The 12,442-nt window shown below is 40.1% G+C and overlaps 2 protein-coding genes across 3 annotated transcripts in view; one reads left to right on the top strand and one right to left on the bottom strand.

Annotated features, from left to right (window-relative positions):
- LOC108149740 (exostosin-1) overlaps positions 1-12,442 on the top strand; it is a 66,293-nt gene that overhangs the window by 46,283 nt on the left and 7,568 nt on the right. The window lies entirely within an intron of this gene.
- Positions 3,961-9,131, bottom strand: LOC108149738 (lamin-C). 2 transcript variants are annotated; one of them, XM_017277516.2, is made up of 4 exons: positions 8,551-9,131; positions 5,431-6,025; positions 4,556-5,361; positions 3,961-4,492 (listed from the first exon to the last, which is right to left on the bottom strand). In XM_017277516.2, exons 1-4 carry the CDS (start codon positions 8,949-8,951, stop codon positions 4,372-4,374), a joined length of 1,923 nt encoding a protein of 640 aa, XP_017133005.1. In that variant the 5' UTR covers positions 8,952-9,131; the 3' UTR covers positions 3,961-4,371. The 2 variants fall into 2 exon arrangements, with proteins under 2 accessions (XP_017133005.1, XP_017133006.1); XM_017277517.2 differs by having other exon boundaries at positions 4,639-5,361; positions 8,551-9,130.

A 12,442-nucleotide genomic window follows, 5' to 3' on the forward strand; every position in this document is an offset into this window, starting at 1 on the left:
GTAAAAAACTTAATGTGTTTCAATATATTATATTTAAATCTAGTTAGATTATTTGACATACACATTGGCCTAACAAGAGAATAATAATTTTATAGCTTATCAATTACGTCTCATTGCACTTTTAGATATCAAAAGCGTTTTTCAAATCTCTTGAGTGCAATTATTGCATAGACATCTATGACTGTTTTGCCCATTCTCTACATCATTTTCCTATCACACTTAAAGCGCGCAACGAAGTATGCAACACGATTTTTTTGCGCAAGAATTTTCCTTTTGGCCTGCATTTTTGTGGCACACATTTGATTTATGAGTCGCGATTAAAAAGATGAATTGTGGCAGTTTCGACAGGGGAGGGAGGAAAAAGAGGCAGTCAGAGACATTGGACCACGCCCACCTGCTGAGGTGTGGCACGTGCATCACGTAATAGCTCTGCGCGCAATCCTTTCTGGTTTATTTGACCCACATTTTGCATATGGCCAAGAATGCACCTCCAGAAGGGTCAACATCATGCTTGTCCTCCCCTCTTTTTCCCTTTAAAACCTCTGCCCTTGCGGCTTTAATATGTGAAAGGGTTCCTGGTCTGGGCCAAATACTTGATGTGTGGATGCCGCAGGCAAAAACAATTCCAGAATATTTATAAACAGCATAAATTCCTGTTTTGCAGGGCTCTGTAGAAATTCCTTTATAATTTGTTTTTATTAATTTTCAACATTTTTTCCGCCCTGCCTCAAGCGAACAGGCCTGCAGACCTCTAACTAAGCAGGCCACTCACGTCTCACTTTTGGAGTGGAAAGTTCCTAATAATCCTTTAGTCCGGGACACGTATGAATATGAATGGGTCAGTTCAGTGTGTTGGATAGGGGTCTTTGGGGGAATCCTTTTCCCCTCGCTTACGCTTAAGACCCGTTCATGCAGCAAATTGGTTTAGGCATAAACAAGCCCAGAACGCTCTTAACCCGCCCACCAAAGCCAAAGGCTACGAAAAAGTGGCAAATAATTTCTGCTGCCTCAACTGGCCTTGTTGGAAAATCTCCTTAGTCTGGGCGTTGAACCGCATGTGACCAGGCGGTGTCAGTTTTTCCAAGAGTATCCTTTTGGCATCCTCCTCTGTCTCCACACTCTCTCTCTCTCCATCCCTGCTCCTGTAAAACTGGTCCATTAAAGTCAACAAACTAACAGCCAGCTGACGGTTTTAGGGGTTTTTGGGGTTTTAGGTTCGAGTTTGAGTTTGGGTTTGGGTTCAGGTTAGCCTTTGTTTACCCTCATCGCACGATGTTGCTTTTGTTGCCGTTATTGTTGCTGCTGTGCAAGCAAACAGCAAAGGTGAATTTTAGGAAGGCTTTCCAGAGGGCGGGTCGGGGGAAAAACAAATTAAGCAGTTATTTGGGTTGTTAGACGCTTCAGCCAAGTTTTCTCTTCCTTTCGCCACGCACAACACATCCTGTTTCTGTGATTTGGATGACAATACCCTTTATTTAAGAGTGAATAGCATAATTTTGGATTTTAAATAAGTCATAAAACATAAATTTTTTATCAGCTTGTTCAAATCGATTAAGCTTTATCGGAAACTTAAGAATATTGTTATGTTATTTTTAAAGATTTTATTTTTCTGATAAAGAAAAAAAAAATAATTGGCTAAAAAAATTTTTTCAAATATTAAAATGTCTTTCGTTGAATAGTAATTTTGATAAAATTGTACTATTACTCTGCCATTCCATCTTCAATAACAAAGTCCTTAAATGTCGACCCACAAGAACTAGAATATTCAACCATTTTTATTTTTTTTTTTAAGCACAAATCAATTCCATCGGCAATTTACCACTCATCGCAACCCTTGCCAGTTTCCCCAATTATTTCAATTAATAAATCAAAAATTGAACCCGGAGTAAGACCGCAACCAAACTTTTGCCACATCCTTCGAAAGGAAACTAAGTGCGTAGGCCGCAGAGTGTGTCTGTATGTGAATGAGTGGAACTCGTATGCGGCTTATCCAAAGATTTGCATAATTTTATTGTGTGTTGAACTTTCGACTAACCATCCGGTAGCAGCCCAATCTGTGTGGGCCAGGCCGAAAACCGAATGGCCACAGGATCCCCACAAAAAGGTCACTCAAAGTCCACTTACCAAACTTAGTGCCGGCCCAGAGTTGGTCTAAAATCTTGGCCTAAGCCCCAAAAGTCTTTTGCTGTGTGCTCGAGTGTGTGTGTGCTTTGGGGCGAATGGATGTGACCGATAAGCGTGTGCCATGCACTTAAGTTGCACGGGGAGGCGAGAAGCGGAAGTAAGGAAAAGTTTGAAAATGGTCGCAAAAATTCACAGAACAACAAAATAAACCACAATAAGCCACAAGTTTGGGCTGGGCTCGAAATGTTCTGCATATGAGTGTGCACAGAGGGAAAAGAAAGAAATAATAACTTAATTGAAAAAGCTTTGTTGAACAATTCACAAAATTAAGATTTTCAGATTTTTCAAAAAATTTTACCATTATTAAAAGTAAAATCAAATTAAGTTTTTCTATTAAGTTCTGCGACTTGGCTTTTAAATGATTTAAACCAAATTGGTTAATGACTAATATATCATAGTATTTTAATGATAACACGAAACACAAATTGTCTTTTTTCCGTGTAATGTAAAGTATGCCCATTTTGTTTATGATATTTTATTTATTTCTTGGGCATTTAAGGTTTTGGATTTGATGCAGCAAATTGTGTTGCATACGCGCAGGCAGCTGTTGGAAAAAAAAAACTTTCCTTTCACCTGGCTGTCTTTTCTTTGTTTGACGAGATTTGCATTTCAAAGCTCCGGCCACGCCCACTCACCTGGCCGAAGAAAACAGCAACAACCCTGCTCCTGCGAGCAGCAGGCATCTAGGTAGCATCAGCAGCTCAAAGTAGAGAAGGAAAAACAACTTATTACTTTGACTAATCCTATTATGCGCATGCAAACGTGCGCCAAGGAGGAAAAAACTTTTCCCAGGCAAACTACTTTGAAGTCAACTGTCTGCCCGCCTACGCTTCTCTGTCTCCTCGCCGTCGCTTTCTCCTTTCTCCGCCGCCTTTCTCCCGCATTTATTCCATTGAATCGTGCACTCACTCAAGCGCCACTAAGTTGCCTTAGTGGCTGCTCATGCACTGCGAGAAATAGCTGAGCAATAGATAACCCTATTTGGCTTTGGCGACGGCAAGTGAAAGGATCTTCTTCCTGCTGATGTTAATTCCTGTGGAGTTAGTCTCGAGATGCAGAAAGCACAGTGGAATGAATGAGGATTGCAGTCCTTAAAAAACATTCTTCAAAAAGAAAGTATCCGAGCTTTGTAATTCAACTCATCAGAAAATATTTCTATTTGTAAAACATTTGCCTTAATATAGAAAAAAAATATATTTTAAATGACAAAGTAACTTTGATGTATTTTTTACGACACAAATATTGTATTTTAACAAATAACACATTTTTTGAGCACAATACTAATATTTATTACGGTTCTTAAAAGATTTACAATCTTAACTTTCTATTAAAAAGCCGAGTCATTTATTAGTTTAGATGCAAATGCCTTCGGCTGTATATTTGCTGCATTGAAAACTTTAGCTTCAGTTTGTCCGACCTTCCTGGTGATCCAACCTAATTTATTTTCAAGTTGTAAAGTTGCGAAACTTTTTCGTTGACCTCGTTCGGTTTTAGCCCATAGTTCTGCTCCCAGCTGCACCTGTCCCCCGACTTGTTGTAGTTAATTTCCTCCACTTACCTGTCCATTATGGCCTGGTCTCGGACCAGAGATAGTGCAAAATGCCGCGACAGCAACTCAAGAAGTTTTCCACGCGCAAATCCCCCTTTGGTTTAAGCTGATTTGGCTTCCCATGGCCAACAGAACCAACACAACCAACAACACAACCAACAAAACCGAGCTGTGAAAACTTGCTCATTAATTGATTTTCATGCCACTTACTTGCAAGTTTCAACATATATATTTGTGTTCTTTTTTTTATTTTTACCAAAATGCATGTTCTCATCATAAATTACAGAAAGTTTAGAGTGAAAAAATCTTACTTAAGCATAGGAGACGCATAGAGTCGAAGACATGAACTAAGGGCACTTAAACATTTAACATTAAGAGTTGAACAAAGGTTGTTTGTTGTACATAATTCACATGTTGATTGATATGTGATAGGCATCTCTATATCAGATCCGTGTGTGATTTGTGAATGTGCAGCTCGGAGTCTGTGAGTCTCTGCGGTGAGTTGGGTGCTGGCTGGCTGGCTGACTTGGCTGGCTTGGCTGGGCTGCTTGTCTTGAAGAGGGGCTTCAATCCACTTCAATCAAATCAAATCCAATCCAACGCGATTCGAATTTAGAAGAGCAGGGAGAAGAGACTCCTCACGCCAGTGGAGCCAGCTCCGGAACCGAGGGTAAAGCCCGTGCTGGGCGTTCCGCTGCTGCGGTGCCGCGAGGTGTGGCTGGAAACGTTAGCACGGACACGGTCGTAGCTGGCAACATCCTAAGAACAGAAGACATTTGTAAATTAAAAGCCCGATTGGGTCAGAGGGGGGGCATAGCGTACTGGTCGAGCACAAACTCGAGGTGTCTGCAGGGGCGGCAGATGTCGCAAGTGCCGCACGTGTTGTATATGGACAAGATTCTCACCTCTTTGTCGGCATTGGCCAGCACCGAGCGCATCGAGTTGGCCACCGGCCACTTCTTCTTCATAACCAGGTTGTTGGGGGGATCGTGGGCGGCTCCGGCATCCACCGACCAAATGGTGACACTGGCACCTCCCAGCACCTTGGAGCCGCGCGAGAACTTGAAGGCCAACTCCTCGTCGCCGGCAATGCGGGTTAGCTGCCAGCCGGTCAGGTTGATTTCCTCGGTGCCCTTGTTGTGCAGCTTGATGAAGCGTCCTTCCACGTCCGCCTCGATGATCTCCAGGTCGCCCTTGGCGGCGGCATTCACCGAATACTCCGACAGAGTGCGGTCCTCGCTCTCATCGATCACCGTGCGGCGTCGCTTCACGGCACTGGATCCCGAGATTCCGGGCGTGGCCGAGCGACGACCACTGGGCGTGACCCTACCGGACCGAGAACTGGCACTGGCGCTCAAGTGGGTGCCATTGCTGGAGACCCCAGAGTCGGCAGTGGGACGTCCGGGCGACTCGATGTTCAGGCGACGCTCCTCACCGCACAGCAACTTGTCGTAGGCGGCGATCTCGAGGTCCAGCGACACCTTGATGTCCATCAGATCCTGGTACTCCTGCAACTGGTGGGCCATCTCGTCGCGCATGCGTTGCAGCTCGGCCTCCAAGGAGGCAATGTACTGGTTGTGACGCTGGCGTTCGGTGTCCAAAAGGTTCTCCAGCTCCCGAATGCGAGACTAACCAAATGGGGGGGAAATAGAAATAAAATTATTAAGGTGATTTCGAACTATTTTTCCAATGCTCACATTCAATCCAGCATTGGTGTTTTCCAGATCCTGCAGCTTGGCGTTCAGACCATCGATCTTGGTGCGCATGAGACGCACTTCCTCGGTGGCATGAGCAGATCCCTGAGCGGCCCTGTTGGCAGCAGCCTTCAGGTTCTGGATCTCATTGTCGTACAGCAGTTCGATCTCCTCGCGATTGGCGCGCATTTGACCCTCGTACTGATCGCGCAGTTCCTGGAGCGACTGCTGCAACTTTGCCTCATACTGGCGAGAAAGTCGGCCATCGATCTCACTGATCTCGATCTGGCGACGGGAGCGGGTCTCTGTGAGCTCCTGGGTGTGAACCTGATCCTTGAAGGCCAGCTCCTCGCGCAGGCTCTGGTTCTGGTTCTCCAAGTCCACGCGGGCCAAGGTCTCCGCCTCCAGCTGCTTGCGAAGATCATCCAGTTGGCGACGCAAGCGGTCGTTCTCCAAGGCCAGTTCCTTGGACTGATCCTCGAACTTCTTGCGATCGGCCAGAGCCTGGTTGTACTTGCCGTTGACCTCATTGTAGCGAGATTCATACAGGCGGGCATTGTTTTCGGCCACTGTTGCCTCCTTTGTCTTCTTTTCGAGTCTGAAAATTAAATTTATAAAATTTAATAATGCAGAATTTGAATTACAATAACAAGTTAAGCACAAGAGATTCTTATTTTATAAAAACGCCTATTTTATTTGTACAAATTTAAAATAACTCATCACTATGACGCTAAAATTCCCAATTGGTTTTAACACTGCACTTTTATATAGATATATTAAATATATTAATTTTTTGACTCAGTGTAATGCCTTTTATCCACATGTGCTTGATAAATGACGTCACTTTTCTAGATAATTTGAACTGAGTCACATTTCGCCTCATATATTTTTCCGAAAGCTAAACTGCCGCTCTTTGTATCTCGCAAATGTATTATTCATTTTATTTATTTAAATTCGTATCGCCGCTTGGAAACTCGTTCAACGATCCTCCATAGGAGAATCAAATATTTAAACATTTCGAGGTTTTGGTTTGCCTTGAGAGAAGTCGTCACATGCCATTAGCATAAAGTAGCCCGGCTATTTCTGAACACTTCCCCTCTGCCCCCTTCCCTGTGATTTATGGCCACCTAACAGTTCAAAGCGTTTTTTTTTCTATTTGGAATTCTATTTAGCTGAAAACAAACTCGTTATAAAAAAATAGCTATGAAAATTCCGTAAATAATAATTTTCTCAAAACAATTTGGATTGTCAATCGGCGCCTCGCGTGGTGGGCACGTTTTAAATAGTTCTCTATATTGAGTAACAACAAAAAAGGTCATGATTGGCGTAATTGACTTTGCATGCTTTGACTTTGAATTACAAAAAAAAAAAATTTTAATTATGGATATAGTTTCCCGCCTTTAACGTTAAATGATTTTACCTTTTTTGAAAGCTAATTTTTATAGAAACTGAAACACACATTCTGTTTTAGCGGTTTTCTTTCCGTTTTAGCTGTTCCGCCGAGTGAATGTAAACAGTTCTCGTAGCTAATCAAGGAAAGTTGTGTAAAAATGGGGGAATAAAAACCGAAAACGAAATAGATTCAAGGTTGTTTTTTGTTTGTGTTCTAGTTTTTCCCTTTTCTCCATCTTTTTACGTTTTGCTTTTTGGTGTGCGTGCTGAAGTCCCATTTCTTTTTCCCCAATTCCTTCCGCTGACCTAATTTAATTGAATGTATTTTGTATTGTCAACTTAAAGGCTTTTCGAAAACCATTTTGTACAAAATATCCTCAGGGCGAACTTAATGGGATATGTTTGCTTAATTTTAAAAAGATATTCATATTTATTTCATCTGTTTTCAATCACCTAGCTAACTGACTGCAGTATTTTGTATATTTTATCTAAGCCATTTTGCTTTTGTTGTTAATAATACGAATTCCATCTATCTGGCGCAATCTTATCGTACCTATTCATATAGCTTCTTTTGTTGTTGTTTTGTTCCATTTCTTAACTCTTTATACACACCTTAAAAAGCTGAAAATTCAAGTTTGCCCAACATCTAGGCATCTACCTTTTAACCAAACTCTTAACTTCGTTAACACGTTGCAAAATACAAACAACAATCTGTGGCTATTATGAATTAAAAAAGCTTTAGGCCGCAACGCGCAATAAATACCAAAAATAAATATTGCCTGATAACGCAAACGACGCGAAACGGAAATCTCGAAAATGGAAAAACTAAGCACCCAACATTTGTTGACATCACACAAGAAACTAGTATTACAAATGTATCTGTAACTGCGTGCTATGACATCATTGTCTTGTAACCTTCATTGAGATTTAAGGCGCTATTTTTGTTATTGTTTTTTTTTTTTTTTTTGGTTACTCATTAACTGAGAACCTTAACATTTGCATACAAATGTCTAGAGAATTCTGGAAGTGTAAATGCAAAAAATAAACAAGAGCGATAAAAATATGAAGAGAGAGTTCCCATGTGCGTGGCTTTCGAAATGTGCTTTTGGCATGACATCACCGGCCTCGCTCGCTCTCAGTCTCTCACATTCAGTATCTTTCTCTGTCTCTCTCTACATATAAAGAAAATAATCCTAAGTTCGATTACACTTGAGGCAAAAAAAAATCGAATTAAAAAATGTTTTTATGTTAAGAAACCATTAAAAAATGTTTTTATATTAAAGAAAACATTTTTTTTATCTGCTATGTATATATTTTTTTGTATCTGAAAGAAGTTTGTAGTCTTAGTTGCCTATAGAAAAATTCGAACTTTACCAATAAAGCTTCTTCCAACTTCTTTACCTTACATTTCTATATAAAAGTTGTTTTGTTGCAAATAAATCAGAAAATTTCCCCTATGAACAAATACCAAATATTGTACTAAAAGTCTGTCTAGTTTTAGCTTTTTATAGATAGTTAAACTGTTCTTTTTGAAAAAAAAAAAAAAAACAAATAAGCTTTAAATTATTGTCTGACTTTCTGAACTATTTAAGCAGTTGTGACTGTACTTGTTTTTGTTTTCGTTTTTTCTCCCTGTGTTTCGATTCAGTGACGAGCTTCGGCATATGACATCACTGGCTGATAATACTCGGTTCTGTTACCAATCCGAACCCACCCGTCTTAGAACTTTACCTCGGCTTCAGGTCGTCGTTCTCCTCCCACAGACGCTTGATATCGATCTCCAGCTTGGCCTTCTCCTTGGCCGTCTCATCGAGCAGCTTTCGGGCGGCGGCCAGTTCCTTTTCATAGACCGCCTTCAGGTTGGAGGTCTCCCGGTTGACGGTGTCCTGGGCGAGATTCAGCTCCTGGGTGAGCCGGTTGTTCTCGTTCTCCAGATTGCGCATGCGATCGATGTAGCAGGCGAGACGATCGTTCAGGTGCTGCAGCTCCTCCTTCTCCTGGATGCGGGTGGTGCGGGTGGGTGAGGTGGGCGAGGTGGCGCCCAGCCTTGAGGAGGTCGATGCCCCACCCACCGGCGTGGAGGTGGAGCCGCGCGAAACGCGTGTGTTCAATGTGACGCGGCGTGCTGACATATTTGCAGTTTTTGTGTTTGTTTGGTTTTGGTAGGTGTTTTGCGAGGTGCGAGTGCTACTTCTTTAAGTACGTAATCCTCTCTAATCTCTTTTTTAATAGACGTTTCCAAACGTTTGGAGCTTGTTGTTTCCTTGTGCGACCGCTTGGCTTGACTGCTGAAAATTGACTGAAACTTTGCCTCGAACCGAACGGCCATCATCGACAAAATTAGTTGTCGTCGGCGGCAGCGGCAGCGGCGGTCATAAAAAATACAACACGAATGTGGCGCTGCTCTCTCTATTTTTTTCGCTCTCACCTTTTGGCTTTATTATTATTGTTGTTTCGCCTTCCACCACATTCGCCTTCCCTTCGTATTCGTAAGCGTTTGCTGGGCTTTCCTATATACAGCTGTTTGTGTTTCTGGAGCTCTAAATAGAAATCGCCTCAAACGCACCCAGCTAATACTTGTTTGCAAGTTTCAAAAACTCTTTGCACAGCACAACTTCCTTAACTTGGCCTTTCAAAAATGATTTTATTTTAATAGCTAAAAGCTGAGAAATAATTTTTAAAAGTTCAAAATTAGGAAAAATAACTTGCGAACGGTATCAATATCAAATGAAAAAACTGCAATTATAAAACAAACTTAAAATTCGAATTGTTTTCGGTGACTAACGTCCAATAGTTCTATGCCTACTAAGATTTCAAGGAACTGAATTGACCCCAAAAAGTTTGACAAATCTTTTGAACAATCACACTGCTTAAAGTAAAACCCTTTTATTGTATACAGAATATGTTGTTCTAGTTCAAGAAGTTCCACTGTAGCCCTATGTGGAATCCCAGCGATGCATTCCAAATCATTAATGAAGTTTTCTTTGGGTTGTCCAAGGTTAATGAACGGCATTTACTATAAAATTAGAGATTGGATTAGAAAAGGAAATGAAGTACATCTGAACACAAGAAATTAAGAATGCGTATTGTCTATAGCCAAAAAGAAACAAACAATGTTCTATTTATTATTTATTGATTCAAAGTCTTGAGATATTTCAATATATTAATATATATCTAAAGATACAATGCCTGACCTTAAAAAAATAGCATTAAATGATTTATTTAAAACGTTTCCCTGAAAAATGTGTGAAAAGTGAAAAATCATTATTTTTCTTGACTAAAGAAGAAGCTCTTTTTGTTTAACACTTTTCTGTCAGCAATAATTCGCTTTCCTGCTTGCTGGCCAAACATTTTCATTATGATTTGTTAGACTTTGGCCAGCCGCATAAATTAATGGCCCTTAATAGTGATTGCGATACATGAAAATCGACCACAATGGACGCCCACATCATCAATTCCGTTCCATTTGGCCCACAGCTCGTATGCACAATGTGTCACTCGAGTTTATCGATCAGCGGAGGGTCAATTATGGCCCAGCGGCCTGTCCAAAATTATGAAATACGGCTGGAAGCTCTGGGAGCAGTGGGTGGTGGGTATTGGAAAATGACTTGGCGCAATGTCAACTTGTCATAAGTTAAATATTTATTGACATTGACTGCTCTGGAGCGCTTTATTGGAACCCACAGTCATAATAATAAATAATCAGTTAAAAAGTGCAAGACTGCGAGAGCGTTTCTCTTTTGCTATGCCTTTTATCAAGCTTTTATTCGCAAATGCAAATAGCCGGCAAACAATTTTTTTATTTTTTCCCTGAGAATGAGAGAACAGAATTTACTCACACGCTGAGTGAAAATATGTGAACTTGTCATGCAATATTCACGACGCCCGTGACGTCATCGCCCCGGTCTCAGACAAGCGAAAACAAAAGCTAAGTAACAAAATAAAAGACGGAGAATAAATCGAGTATATGTATCACACTGACCTCCAAAACGTAGCCGCTTCTCTGTGACGTCACCAAATTATTTTTAATCATGAACGAGCATTTAAATTATTTTTTGTTTCCCCCAGCTCCCTGCTTCTCTCTTTCAAAATTATAATTATACTTATGATCCGTTTGTAAGCTTTGCGCGCTACCTAATTAGAATTAATTAATGTGCCCAATTGTGTGGACGAAAATGAGCGTTAAAGCCTAACCAGATGTTAAATGACGTTGTTATTTCCCTTACTTGGACTTTGTTTGTTTTGACTCGTATTCTGTTTTTTTGCTTTCGTAAGTATTCGAGCAGAGTTTTTTTGCCGCTTGATGAATGACTTGGGATTAAGATTACAAATTGATAAGAATTATTCCAATGCCCTTTGAGAAATTCGCTTAATGGTATGGTTGCTTATGAAAAATTATAGCTTGCATTAAATACAATATCTGAGGCTGGTTATTCCTTATTACATTTGCAGAAGCATAATTTTCTAGAGAACTGAAAGGTAGTAATTAAATTTCCTAAATAGCCCTCATTATTTACATTACATCTTAGAGCAGTTTTAAAAATTGTATTTTCTTTGAGTAAAAATTGCATATCTAACGAAAAGTCTTGTAAGATTTTCTTTAAGAAACAACTTCGTTGCCAATAGCACTTGACAGTTCTTTTATCATATCTTCAGGCTAACAAAGATTCAGGTCCTCCCCTCGAACACAATAAGTATCGATTAACCTCAAATAAAGAATGACAAGTAAACAAGCAAGTACCACCGCAGGGCACTTAATTTGAGCAAACTTTCCGAACAAATATTTATTTTGTTTTTATTTGCTTTTTGTTACATTTGTCTGCCTATATTGCCCTGCTGCGCCTATCGTTGAATAAAACATACAGATACTATATAAACCGAAATCAAACAAAATTAAAGTTAGCTTCTCTTTTTGGCCGCCGTCAAAACTTGTTTGTCTTTGCTGTATTATTTTTTTTTTTTTTTTGCGTTTTTCGTTTTGCTTGTTTTTCAAATTTGTCAAAGCAGCTTCATAACTTCAGCTGTCCGCTTGTTGTTGTTGCTTATTTTGCGTTGTAGCAACAGCTCCGAAGTTTGCCAACAATAATGACATCATCGTCAGCTTAAAGTTTGAAGTCATGGCAAATGACGTTATAAGATGAATGAACGCCAAGAGCCAAAATACTGGCGATTAAGCTAAAGAGGTGCTGAAAAAATCATTGAATATTTAAGAGTAATTGGAAGAACTTTCTACAGTTCACATTTTAAGACTATTAAATTAATTGTTTTAAGGATAATGTGTATACTAAAGAATTAAACTTTTAAAGAGCGCCATGATATAATTTATAAAATTCCAAAAAAGCTTTCAATGCTTAAATACAAAAAATACAAATTTGAATTTCAAAACATTCATTTCACAAAACTATTTAAAAATCCGTTAATTTGTTATCATTTTCACTGCACATTCTAAAAATGGTGACTTTCAAAGAATTGTACACCCGATACATTTACACATCATCAAATAGCCCCATAGAATCCCAAACCAAAACCCCTTTCACCCCTGAAGTCGCACTTAATTAACATTGGTCAACAAGTTTAGATCGATACATTTTTGTGCAAAAACACGTCCGACCGGCGTATATAA

Source organism: Drosophila elegans, unplaced genomic scaffold (genome assembly GCF_018152505.1).
Source record: "Drosophila elegans isolate 14027-0461.03 unplaced genomic scaffold, ASM1815250v1 contig_183, whole genome shotgun sequence".
NCBI lineage: Eukaryota > Metazoa > Arthropoda > Insecta > Diptera > Drosophilidae > Drosophila > Drosophila elegans.